The sequence below is a fragment of the Pteropus medius genome, unplaced genomic scaffold, assembly GCF_902729225.1.
Source record: "Pteropus medius unplaced genomic scaffold, Ma_sr-lr_union100, whole genome shotgun sequence".
In the NCBI taxonomy this organism is placed as follows: Eukaryota; Metazoa; Chordata; class Mammalia; order Chiroptera; family Pteropodidae; genus Pteropus; species Pteropus medius.
The window spans coordinates 2483405-2497057 of NW_024355990.1; the positions used below are offsets into that span (position 1 = coordinate 2483405).

The 13653-nt window shown below is 52.2% G+C and overlaps 1 protein-coding gene across 1 annotated transcript in view; it reads right to left on the minus strand.

Moving 5' to 3' along the window:
- Positions 1 to 3855, minus strand: part of ENGASE (endo-beta-N-acetylglucosaminidase) — a 9558-nt gene extending 5703 nt beyond the window's left edge. Inside the window, exons 1-6 of the mRNA XM_039859863.1 lie at positions 3552 to 3855; positions 2537 to 2604; positions 2181 to 2382; positions 1189 to 1337; positions 394 to 652; positions 82 to 133 (exon numbers count right to left, since the gene is read on the minus strand). Coding sequence (XP_039715797.1) covers positions 82 to 133; positions 394 to 652; positions 1189 to 1337; positions 2181 to 2382; positions 2537 to 2604; positions 3552 to 3832 — 1011 coding nt within the window. The 5' untranslated portion in view covers positions 3833 to 3855. The remainder of the gene's footprint in view (positions 1 to 81; positions 134 to 393; positions 653 to 1188; positions 1338 to 2180; positions 2383 to 2536; positions 2605 to 3551) is intronic.
- Between the last annotated feature and the right edge of the window lie 9798 nt (positions 3856 to 13653).

Here is a 13653-nt window from a genome sequence, read left to right on the forward strand (position 1 = left end):
GAGCACAGATCCCCCAAAAAGGCCGTGGTCCCGGAAGGAGCACAGATCCCCAAAAAGGCCATGGTCCCGGAAGGCCCTCACCCCATAGCCACCAAGGGGAGGGTCCAGCCAGACACCCGACCGTCCTTTCTTTCTGGAGCAGGAAGGACACAGACAACAGTCAGGAGGGCAAACGGCACGAGAGGGGAGGGGGCCGCGAGAGGGAGCCCCACGTGCGGCCCAAGCCGAGCAGAGACAGGAGGACAGGTGTCGCCTGAAGGAGCCGGGGGAGCCAGCTCAGCCGCACGAGGTCCCTGGACGCAGCGCTGGGGAAGGCTCCGTCTCGCCCCGCAGGACGGAGACAGGGAGCTGGCTCTCACTGGGAAACGAGCGGTGGCCCCTGCCACTGCTCAGGGAGCCGCCCGGGCGTGGGCCGGAGTGAGGCCGAGGACACGGCGGAGGGGTGCCGCACGGCGGCAAGGCGGGGCTGAGCGCCAGGCAGGGGCCATGCTCACACTCAGGGTGTTTTCGATGTTGACCAGCCAGCCGTCGAAACGGAGGAACTGGGCAATCAGGACCAGCTGGTCCGCCACCGCCTGGTACGAGCGCTCGTCCGCGGCCAGGAAGGCTTCGCACAGCTGCTCACCTCCCTTCCACTCCGTGATGAACGTGCCTGCGGGACAGGAGATGAGCGAGGTCAGGCCTTGCCCCGCGACCGGCTGGTTCCTGCATCAGCGGCATTGCTGTGGCCTGCAAACCCGTCAGGTGTTCAAATTCTCGGCTGTGAATCAGACACCCTGGGGCCCAGCTGTGGGCGTCAAGCAAGCCAGCAAAGGATCTGGATGCTGGTGGACACTCGAGAAGCATGGCTGTACCCAGGGCTTGGCCAGTGGTGGCCTGCGGGCCACATCCAGCCACCGCCTGTTTTTATAAACAGTTTTACTGGAATGCGGCCACGCACGTCCTTGCCTGTCATCCATGGAGGTTATTGCCTCACGAGTGGCCACAACAGTGACCCAGCGACCTGCAAAGTTGAAGCTATTTACTGTCCTTTCTAGAACGAGTCTGCCTTCACCTGTCCTCACCCATCAGGGCAGCTCCTAGGTGAGACGCTCCGCTCAGGAGCAGCAGAGCACAGCCCTGCCCTCGCTGGTCACCTGGCGGGCGTGCCGAGGAGCCTGTCTGGGTCAGTCCCGTCCTTGCGCTTACCCAGCACGCAGACGCCATGCCTGTGGGCGGCATTGGTCCAGCCCACCGGGGGGATGGTGACCGTGTGATGGCTGAAGTACACAAAGATGTCCACATACTGCCAGTGGTAGAAGGTATAGGGGTTCTGTGCCGCCGAGCCCTGAACGAACCTGGATGGAGACACAGAACCGAGTCAGGACCCCGGAGGCAGAGCAGCCGCTGCGAAGGCCCCCGTCAGCCCCGACAGCCGCTGTGTACCCGGCACTGCGCACACACTGGGGCGACAGGCAGGACTGAGCCACTGTCCTCGTCCTAGGAGGACAGGTCTCCAGGGAAGCGCGTCACCGGGCCGTGCGGGCGTCTGCCTTCGGATCCAATGGACTGAACATTGTGGCCTCCATGAGGAGCACAGAAGGAGAGAGGAGAGGGGACACGTGCCAAAGCTCCAAGTGAGCGTGTCCCCCTCTGTGCGGACGGGGCAGTTCCTGCAGGACAGTCTCCCTGCACGCCAGGCACCCGGGACTTCAGCACCTGCCCGTCTGTACCTGATGGCCAGCTCTGGCTCAAGCCCTCCCATCAACCGCGATGCCCGAGATAATTTAGGGTCGCCTGAGACCTGTGAGCTGAGGCCGCAGCGACTCTGGGAATGGGAGGGGTGTGCCACGCCCTGCCGCATCCGAGGCCACGGCCAGCAGGCCAGGGGACCGGGACTCAGGTGAGGAAGGTGCAGCAAAGAAATCCAGGAAGGGCACTGAGGAGGGTGCCCTGCGGCCGTGACCTGGCCAACCAACCAGACTCGGGTGCAGGCGACCCAGGTCTCAGGGCCGACAGAGGCATGGCTCCGCCGAGCCAGCCCCTCTTCCGAGGCCTGAGGCCCACGCTGCTCCCCGCACTGTGGCACTCCGGTCTCACCCGTCCCCCCACTCCCCATCCGGTGCCCCCCACGCCTCCCCCCAGCCCCTCCACCAAAGCAAGCAAAAACGAGATGCATTTTACTTCAAGAATGTCCTCACCGGTCATCCAGGTACCCGCCCATCATGTCATGGCACAGCAAGGTTCGCGGCCTCCCGCTGCTCAGAGGCGGCTGCCGACACGCAGGGGGCGACAAGGCCACGTGAAAGCCGTCCTCCACGCCGGGCGTCCACGCCAAGAGTTCCTCCAGTGACGAGAAGTAAAAGCTGATGGGGCTGCTGGTGTCCGTGTCATAGTATCTAACTGGTCAGAGGAGGGAGACAGTGAGGAAGCAGTGGGAGTCGGGGGGTTATGATCGGGGGGTTATGCTGGTGCTTAGACAACCACCGAGAACTCAGAAAGTGGGCGCTGGCCCAGAAGGCCTAGCGTGGACGTCCAGAGCCTCAGTCTTTCTCACCTGGCAGAGGGGCCGGGGTGAAACTGACCACTTCCCTAAAGACTGCTTCTTGCGGATCCTCTTCAATTCTAAGCAGAGAGAGAGTGTGAACTTTTTTCTAAAGAAAAGGCACACAGGAGTGGACCAGGCCCCACCCAGTCACGGAGCGGGAGGCAGCATCGGGCTGACGTTTTTAATGCCAACCGTGGCAACGAGCATCGGACCCACTGCAGCAGCCTGTGTTAGCAATGGGCTCGGCCTCTGCTGAGACAGGCACGCGGACCCTGTCTGTCCCCTCATCGGGAATGAACACCTTACTCTCTAAAACAGCCACCCAAGTATCACCCCACAGAGACCAAAGATACCTGTCTCGCAGGTTTTGCTATAGCCTAAGCGAAGGAGCAGGAAAACTCAGAAAACTAGAAAGTTTACGGGCCTGAGAGCAGGGGCCAGCTGTCTCTACAGCCCACACGTCCCTAAGTGTGCTGTGTGGAGCCCTGAATCCCCAGGGGAGGGTTGTCAGGGGGTGTGACGCCAGGCTGTCATGGAGGGCTGTTAATGGAGAAAGGAACGCCTTTGGAAAATTAAGTTGGAAAACCTGTATAAACAAATTAAACAGCTTTCTTTTCTAAAGGTTATTATTGTTGTTGCTGTTATTGTTACTATTATTATAATTTAGAGCAGTAATGAGCCACCGCAGCCGCCATTCGCACTCTCCACCTCCTGAAATCTTCCTCTCCCTAAAGAGCCACTGCAAGTCCCCACTCCAGGCCACTCCCTCCCTGTCGACGTCAAAGTCTCCGCTCCAGGCCACCCCCTTCCTGTCCAGCATCCATTAGCCTAATTACATCAACTGGCCTCCACTGAGCCATCACAAACGCCAGGTTAGGGCCCTCTGGGGAGATCTACGCCGGGGAAGGTTCGCATTTTCAACCCATTTCGCAGATGGGGACGCTGAGGCTTCCTGCCCGCGCGCTAGGGATTGTAGCCGGCCCCCCGCCTCTGGGTCGCCCCGTCTGGAGACTCTGTCCGGCACCTGCTGCTATGAGGGACAGTCTGTTCCCGGGAGGGGCTGGCTGCCGGGGACAGGACCCACCGTGGACCGGGGCCGTGGGGGCCAAAGACCGCTGACCTGCGCCGCGAGCGGCCATGCCCGCCCCTCGGGGCCGGCGCCAGGCGCCCAGCGACTCCGGCCCGCCCGCGCCGCCGCGGGGCAGGGCCGCAGGGCTTGCCCGCCCGGCCTTCCGCACACCGCCGCCGCGGCCGCGGCTCCCGCTGCAGCGGCTCGGCCGCGTTGGGGACGGTCGGCGCCTCCATGACACCGACGCGTCCGCCACCGCCCCCCGCAGGCCGGCCAATCGCAGGCCCGGGCCCCCCTCCGTGCCCGCCGCGCCGGCCAATGGAGACCGCGCGACGCGGAAGCCGGCCTCCGACTGCGCTCGCGGCCCCGACCGGGGCTTTGTAGTCATGGGGGCGGGGCCTCGGGGCGGGGCGGGGCCTCGGGGCACGGGTGGGCGGGGCCTCGGAGAGGGGCGGGGCCCGAGCCCAGGGAGATCAAGGCTCCTCGGGGCGCGTTCTTCTGTCCCCGGCAGACAGACCCCTTTTTCAGATGGCAATCTCCCGAAAGTCACGAAGTCAGTGAGTCGGAGACATGAGGTGTGAACTCGGTCCGTCTAATCCCTGTTCACAGGTAATATTCAGAAAAAGGTGAAATGGTCATTTTCATTTAGGTATAAATATGGACAAGACTATTCTACTCGTTAGTCAACGGAGGAACTACACATGTTATAATCAGTTCAAAAGAGAATCGATATAGATCAGGAATATCGAAATGACTGTAAATAGAGGCAGAACTAGTTTTTCCTAGGGTTGGGGCGGGGGAGGTCCCAGAACCTCTGGACAAGACAGTCTGCACTTTGTAAAGAAGACAATGGAAGCCTGGTCCAAAACAGCAAGGTATGCGGTGAACAGGCCACGCACGGCTGTCCACTGAAGCACGGATTTTTTTCTCCGCCCCCAAACCTGCACCCTGCAGGGCTCCCACGCACCCAGCACTTGGAGGTGACAGGGTGGCACCTGCCAGGCATCTTGGCACAGGAGTTCACAGTAAACATGGGAGAAGGGAGGCCCGGGCAGGAGGAGTAGGGCTTGCGAGGCCGGACTGGAGCTGGGCCCCACAGAGCCAGCCTGGGCCAGCCTGAGCCTCTCCAAGCCCAGCCCCCAACGCCTGTTTGTGCAGCTGGCAGTTCTGGGGCTGGCCTGCAGCTGCGGCCCCAGCCGAGTTGAGCGGGCCTCTTTATTGTCCTGGCTGTGGGCTTTGAACTTTATGAGGCCCCAAGCTTCTAGAAGCTGGGAGAGTGGGCAAGATGACTATGTGTGGGCAAGATGACTACATGCTCCAGCCATGCAGCTGGGAGGACTGGTCACTCAGGAGCAGGCGACAGTGACCCCAGGGAGGACAGATTGCAGAGCCCTGGGAAGTTTGCCGTGAGAGGGCGGAGCAGGGTCGTCAAGCTCACACGGCTGTGCTCAGCTGAGCCCAATAGATGTGGAGTCTTCATTGCATCTGCATTGAACCAGGTGTTCCTGAGTGCTCACCTGCAGCTTAGTGCTTGAAATAAAATAACTAAAACGTGGTTCTTAGAGATACTTTAAACAGCCTTTGGGTAATGCTCAGTCTCCGTGGAAAAAAATACGCCGGGGCCTCCCTTCTCTGCTCCTGTCTGGGGGGTGGGGGTGCGGGGGGTGCAGGGAGGCACAGGTCGCCCCGCACACCCTCGCGCCCCGCACACCCTCCTTGGGGTGGGGAAGAGTCAGGTGTGTGGCCTCTGCATGGGCCTCTGTTTGCTGTCTGCCGGGCAGGCCCATGTGGCTTCTGGTCTCTCTGGGGATCAGGATGAGCCTGGAGGGCCCACGTCTGCCTTGAGCTCACACTGGTCCCTGCTTAGGCTCCAGACCCTCTGAGGGCTGGCTGAGCCCCATAAAACCCTAGCCTTATAGGGCTTCCAGGTAAAATACAGGACACCCAATTAAAGTTAAATTCCAGATAAACGACAAACGGAACTTGGGGTGTGCTCATACTAAACAATTGTTCTCCGTTTATCTGAAATTCATAATGAACCGGGATTCACAGCCGTCCCTGTGAATCCACACTGTGGCCTTCCTGCAGGCCACCTTGCCCTCTGACACCTGCTGGCGACCTCGCAGCTGTCCTGGGCTCTGTCCAGGGCAGCGCAGGAAGCGGGTTGGCTCCGGAGAGCTGAGCCTGGAGGCCTCCCCCGCCGACCTTGCTGTGCCACCAGCTTGGCGTCGCAGGGTGGCCTCATATTTCCTGCATCGGCTACACCTGCCCCTCGGCCTGGCCCAGCGTGGGAGAGCCGAGCCCACATCTTCCTGCTCTGCCGTCCCCCGCCCCGTCCCTGTGGCCTCCCACAACGTCCCGAGCCCAGAAGCTAGAACCAGGTGAGTGGACATCACCGTCACCTGCTCCACAGGCTTGGTCATTGGTTTGTAGGAAGGTGTGGTAGGAACGAATCGTTCCCAGTATTCCTTCCACCCCTGTCGTTTGGGAAGAGAAACTCCAGGTTTAGCCTTGTGCTGGCTGCCCGGTGAGGGAACGCCCTCCGCAGTCCCCACAGCTCAGAGGGGCCACGCGAGCGAGTTCTGATCTACAAGTACGGAGGTGAAGAGCGCGATTCTGGTTGTGCCCGCGGACCGGAGGGGCGAGCCCTCTGCTCTCCCTTCCCTGCTTCCTGCTGGCTGCCACGCGGGTGTGAGGTTGTGATGGTGGGAACCGCAGCAGCCATCTGAGACTATAAGGTGGAAGCCATATGCGAAGGCCCCAGAGCAACAGCACAGACCTCAGTATCGCCCTGGACTGCTTATGTCCAGACTGCTATTTAAGGAAAATAAACTTCCGTTTGATTTAAACCAATACCATTTGGGTATTTATTACAGTCGCTGAATCTAACTATGATAGAGGGATATAGGAATTTTTAAAAACCTTTCAAAACAATAGCCTGATTTTTTTGTTTGGGGGTGGGGTGTTTGTTTGTTTGTTTGTTTGTTGCAAAAGCTTAGCTTATTCTTTCTCAGTGCATTCCTTCTGCAAGAAATCTCGCTTTGCTTCATGCAGACAGATGCCTGAGACCAGCTAGGGCGTGAGCAAAAATCAGTTTAAAGTCTTTGGAACCGTGGCTTGCTTTCGCAGAATACTCCTAGGCACTCGGCGAAGGCTTGGGGAATGAAGGGACCCTGGGGCTGGCCCCCGGCTGCCCTGACTCACCTCCGCACCCACTCGAGGCTGTGCCAGGGACCTGTTCAAACATCCTGCGCGATGAATACCGCAGGCCCCGCCTGCGCAGAGCCTTTGTGAACACACGCTTGCTCAACCACAACAAAGCGGCCTTGCCAGGCCCCTGTATTATTACTATAATGGCACAAACGTCACATTCATTATCCTTTTAAATGTTTAGACCACTGCAGATAAAGTTAGTGTTCCCTCTAATCCGCTTCCCCCTTGGTTTCCTTGCCCGCCCACCCCGTCCTCCAGGGACCCCTCGGCACCCCACCGACGCCATTGGTTTGGCCTGTGTCCTTCCAGATGTTTTCAAATACTTTTATGCACCTGTGTGTGCCTGGCGCTATGCGACATCGTGCTTTATGTTTTACGGATCCTTCTGTCTTGCTTTTATCACTCAGGAATCGTTTTGAAATCAAGCCGCATCGATGTCTATGGCTCTAATTAGTTCATTTTTACTATTATTTCACATGCTCTCCTTTTAAAGCATCGCTTAACCCATCGACCCATCCGGGACGTTTAAATAGCAAACATTTGTTTGCCATTGTTTTTTAAATGTTAAAATGAACATCTTTGTTATGTGCCCTTCTTGGGCACATAATATGTTTTTCTCTGTTTCAGATGAAAACAGGAGTCGAGTTGTAGCAGTAATAACATGCACGTGATCAGACTTAACGGTCACTAACAGTCTGTCATCCAAAGGGCACCCCCTTTGACGATCTCCCCAGCTCGGGTACGTGTGGGTTACCCCGCGACCTCTCCAACACTGACGTTGTAGAACTCGGAGATTTTGCGTTCACCTGTTGGACACGTTCAGGCATCTCGCTGCTGTTTACACTTGAAGTTTTAATCAGTTATTTCTTCTGTGACGATCCAGTTGGGGCCTTCGTTCTGCCCTGGGGTCATTTGTTACTGACGGGCGGGAGTCTGTCATGCATTCTGGCCACTAACGTGTTGCCTCTTACACACGTGAATGGGGCAAACACGCTGATCATCTTTACATCCTCTCAAGGTATCATGTGGTATAGGTGTTTCAAATCTGTTACCGGTGACCTTTCTGGCTCTGCCATTCCGTCCTGTTTAGGAGGCTGTCCCGACTTTAAGGTCATAAAGATGTCCTCCTGTGTTTTTAGCTAATAATTGTCGTTTAGTTGTCTTGGTTTTTTTCCTCCTCTATCACTCCTGGATGCCCTTGGAGAATAGGTCTTTGATATTTCATCTTCCTTTTTGGTTATTGACCTGTTCAGAGTTTTCTCTTTCTTCCTGGGCCAGCCTTGCTAAAAAATATTTTCCTAGAAAAGTGTCCATTTCATTGAGGTTTTCAAATGTGGAGTATTAATTTCTTCCCAATCCTATTTTTAATCTCCTTAATGCTGATGCTGTTTATTTGTGTCTCCTTTCTTTGTTTCTTGATGCTTTTTGCAGAAGGACTGTCTATTTTATTAGTCTTTTCAAAGATTATTCAAAACATCAGCATTTGATTTTATTCACTTTTTTGTTTGTTTTCTGTATCACTGATCTCTACTTCTATTTTCCTTTGCTATATTGTCTTTGGATTTCTTCTGTTGTTCTTTTCTGGTTTCAAAAGTGCATGGTTTGGTTCACTTATTTTTAAATCTGTCTTGTTTTGATATGAGCACAGTTGAGGGGCTACATCTTCCTCTGAGAATAACTCACTATTTGAGAAGTAGCACTTGTGTTTTTATTAAGTCCTTAAGACTGTCATTTCCGTTAGTTCCTCTCTACCTCATCCAAAATGTCCTTAATTTGGCAGCAGTAGAATCCATCAGCCTTGGCCTTTAGAATTAGTATTTCTGTGTCTTTTTCAAAATTCATTTTCCTACCCCGAAGTCATGAAAAGTGGATCCACAGGTCACCTGGTTATTTTTGTTAATAATGTCGGGGTCACGCTTTCTTTATATCACGTGGACCCCTGACTGGACTGTGATTTTTGGAATGATTTTCCTATTACCGTTAATATGGTATTTAGGTTTTTTGGGGGGCGGGTTAGAAAAATTGGCCTACGATTTTCCTTTTTTGCAATTTTCTCATCGGATTTTGGATGCGATTATGATAAAAAATAAAAGTTGGAACATATTCTCTTTTCTAGAAGAGTTCATGTAAGATCAGGGTTATTTTTTCATAAATATCTGGTAATGTTCACTCATAAAACAATCTGAGCCTAGGAATTTATTTTGTGAAAAGCTTTTTAATTGCAGATTCTGTGTGATACTTTTAAGACTATTTAAATCTTCCTATTCCTCCTGTGTTAATAGTGCAAGTTGTGTTTTTTTTAAAAAGTGTTAATTTCATCTAGTCTTTCGAATTAACATAAAGTTATTCCTAACATTCTCTTACTATTTTCCATGTCTATGGCATCGGTAGTGATGTTTATTTTATGTTTATTTTCCTATTTCGTTAATTTTTCCCTTTATCTTTGTTTCTTTTTCTTTGAGTTTCATTTGTTGCTTGTTTGGTTGGTTTGGTTGGGTTTTTGTTAACTTCTTGAGGGAAATACTTGTCTTGGTTTTCAACCTTTCTTCTTTTCTATTATTGCAGTAAAAGCTATACATTAAGCATGGCTTTAATGTATTACATAAGTTTTGAAATGTAGTTTTTTTTCATTTTTATTAACTCCAAAATAAGTTCTAAGTTTTTTGATCCACGAGTTATTTAGAAGTATATTTCTTAACTTTCAAACATATGGAGACACCTTAATTTACTTCTCGTTACTGATTTTGGGCATAATTGAATTGTACTTAGAGAATAGACTCTGTATCATTCAATCCCTTCAAAGTAAAACTTGCCTTATGGCTAAAACAGTCGTTTTTTAAAAACAGTCCGTGCTCACCCCAAAAGACTGCATTCTGCAGTCCGTGTTCTATCTATGACCATTCGGTTTTTAATCATTTTGTTCAAATCCTCTATATATTTATTGATTTATTAAAGAACGATTAGTTTGTCAGGTCTGAGAGAGCTGCGTTAAAATTTCCCACGGTAGCTTTCACCTGGCCATCGCTCCTTGCTTGATTCCTTGACCGCGCCTCGTCACAGCTTGGGGCTGCGTTACCAGGCACACGCGGACTCTGACGTTGCTTTATATCTTCCTGCCGAGTTGACTCAGTCACCACCCTGAAGTGACCATCGTGGACCCTACTGATGCTTTGTGAGTTAACGCCTACTTGGTCAGATAGTCTTAGAGTAGGTGTTGCAGGGTTAAGTCTCTCTCCACCGTCTTACTCTGTCTTTCTATGTGCCTATATTTCGGATATTGTCTTATAAATGGCTGTTTTTGTTTTTTTTTTTAACCTTATGTAATAGTCCTTGCCTTTTCATTAGAACAATTAGTCCATCCATTGACTTCTTATGTAATCACTGCTATTTTGGGTTTTAAATCTGTCATTTTACGAGGTGCTTTCTGTTCTTCCTCCCCAGTCTATATTCCTGTTTGTCACCTGTGTTTTGTAATGGCTTTACTGAGATGTAATTCGAATGTCGTACAACTCACTCATTCTCGACTCAGTGGTTCTTGACATGTTCACAGAGCCATGCGACCATCAGCACGATTTCAGAGCATTTTGTCACCCCGCAAAGACACCCATCGGTAGCCATTCCCCAGTCCCCCCCTCCCTCCCACCCCATCCCCCACACACACCCTGATGTACTTCCTGTCTCTACGATTCGCCTGCTCCTGACATTTCACGTCGACGAGACCCCGTAACAGGGGGGTCTTCTGGGACTGGCTTCCTTCGTGTTCTGGGGACCCGTCCACCTTGTACCGCGTGTCAGAGCTTCGCTCCTTCATCCCCGCCTGCACGCGCCCCCTTTTACTTACGCGTTCACCCGTTGATGGACATCTGTGTCTTTCCCACTTTTTTCCTATTGCGAATAATGCTGCCAAGGACATTTGTGCACGAGCTCTTGTGGGGGCGCCTGTTTTTATTCTCTCGGGTGTGTACTTAGAGGGGCAGGCTGAGCCGTCTGGTAACTGCGCTTAACATTTTGAGAAACTCCTAAACCGCCTTCCAAGCTTTTTTTTTTTTTCCCCCCCAGGAAGTGGTCATTGAGAGTTGCTGCCGAATTTACCGTTCAGGTCACTCCTTGGTGATTCCTGCATCTCCTGTCTTTTCCCTGGGGTCACGTGCGCTTAGCGCAGGTTCCCCAGGGACACACTCTCCCAATTTTTGTTCGCTTAAAAACGTCTTCATGTTTTATATTTTCATTGGGAATAGAACTTTCGAGGGACAGTTATTCTTTCTCAGCCCTTCAAATAGACCACCTCCCCTCCCCCCGCTGCCTTTCGGCCTCCGCTCGTTCGGTCATGAGGTCTCTCGTCAGACTTATTATTGCTCCTTCGAAACGAAGCGGGACCCTCCTTCCGTCGTTCAGCTTGTCCCTTCGGCTCTGCATGGTATGCTGGCAGGCTCGTCCACAGAGTCCTTCGGTCTGTTTTTGCGCTTCTAGAATTTCCATTTGGTTCTTCATTATTACCATCACTTTCAAGTTCTCTGCCACGATCCTCAGTCTGGACTTTGATCTGCTCATACGTAGCAGGCAAAGATGTTTTCATTTGCGATTGTGATAACGCCGCTGGGAATTTCTCTCCCCACGTGGTGATAAGCATTTGACACGCACTTGTTGGATGTCTTTAGTGCGTAGGATCACAAGTGGACTGAGCGGCCATCTCAGCTGAGCCGTCGGCGTATTTTCTCTGTCTTAGGCAGGGAGTTGTCTAAGTTATCTACAGTGTATAGACTTCCACTCCTACTTGTGAAGCTCTACAGTGGAAGCTTCTCGCACTCGCCTGCCCATCTGCATACTGAGAAAGGCGCTCCGTTCTGCCCCAGGAGGGGCTGGTTACCGGGGCCTGTGGAGGTCAGGGCATTCGAGGTCACTGCGCCTTTCCAGTCCCTGCTCCAGCTGTGCAGGGACTTCAGAGAGAAAGGCATGGTCCTCAATTACTCGTTCCTCTGGATTGCTTCCCTTGGCCCCTGAGCCGGCCGCCTGAATTGGAGTGATCTCATGCGTCAGTGGATTCCCAAATGCTTGTCCAGTCATGCTCTTGGAAGAACTAACCCCGACCCACCCATCTCACTTCGCTGTCCCCTGGCCCCATCCTAAGCCAAGCCCGGGGTAATGAGACTGGCTCTGAGGGTTCTGCTTCTGGAGCTCCCAGACGTCCCAGAGCTTGGCCGAGAGGTGTGTGTGCGTGCACACGTGTGTGCGCGCGTGTGTGGTTTGTTTTTGAACCACACTACGTTATTGAAATATGATTCACCCATTTAAAGCGTGCAAGTCAGTGGTTTTCAGTGTCATCGCAGAGTTACACATCCACCGCGACACTCGATTTAGAATATTTTCGTCACTCCAGAAAGAAACCTCGTACCTTTTAGCCGTCACTCCTCATTTTCCCCAGTCCCCTCCCCCAGCCCCTGGAAACCTCTAAGCCACTTCCTGTGTCTGGATTTGCCTGTTCTGGACATTTCGCATCGATAGGATCGTGCACATGTGGCCTCTTGTGACTGGCTTCTTTCACCGAGCACCACGTTTGAGAGGTTTATCGGTGCTCCGATCCTTTTTATTGCGGAGGACTAGTCCGCTGCGTGGACAGATCACATTTCGTTCATCCGTCATCAGCTGGTGGACGTTCGGGTTTGTCCCCTCCGATGTAGCAGAGGCGGTTCCTTGGGTTATTTTCACTTTTCTGTTTGTTATGAACGATGCTGCCGTGAACATTCAGCCACAAGTTTCTGTGTGGACATGTTTTCACTGCTTTGGGGTGTATATACTGACAAGTGAAATGGCGGGGTCATCTGTCGCTCTGCGTTTAACAGTTTGAGGACGTGCCAGACTGTTTTCCACAGCCGCTGCACCGTTTTACATTTCTGCCGGCTGTGTACGAGAGTTCTCCTTTCCCCACGGCCATGCCAGCTCTCGTCATTCCGATTACAGCCATCCTGTTGGTGGTGAAGTTGTATGTCAGTGCACCTGTTCACGACTGATGATGCGGAGCATCTTTTCGTGTGCTTATTTGTACAGCTTCTTTGAGAAATGTCTATTAAGATCTATTTTCCATTTTTAATTGGGTTATTTGTCTCTCTATGTATTCTAGATACAAGTCTCTTCTCAGATATATGATTTGCAAATATTCTGCATTGTCTTCACTTCCTTAATGGTGACCTTTGAAGCACAGAATTTTAAATTTTGATAATGTCCAATTTATCTATCTTTCTTTTCGTTACTTGTGCTTTTGGCGTCATAGCTGGGAAACTATTGCCTAATACAAAGTCATGATCATTTACACCTGGGTTTTTTTCTAAGAATTTTATAGTTTCGGCTCTTATATTTAGGTCTTTGATCCATTTTGAATTTTTGCCTATGGTGTGAGGTAGGGGTCCAACTCTACACTTGCATGTGGAGGCATCCCGTTTTAATTATCATTTTCTGTAACCTTCTGGTATTTTTCATGATCTGGGCAAGAAGGTCTCATTTTACCTCTGTTACAATGACCAATAAGATGAGCTTGCCATCACGCCCATAGTGAACCCTACAGAAAATTATCCTTGAGCATAAACGCACACGCAGTCACACGCACATGCACACACACATACACGTGCGCACTATGACCCAGAGGATGGGGTCCGCCCTCCTCGCCACTCCCACCCCTGGCTATGGAGGCTCCTCAAAGTCCTCCTATAGGCACCTGTTTCCTTTGGCTGAGTCATCAGCCATTTCTCAGTCCTTTTGCTAAAACATTAATATTTGTGTTGCAGCTGAGTCTGTCAGGTCTGTTCCAGGGCTGGGTTAGCCAGTTCTTTGCTAGGCGGGGTCAGGACAT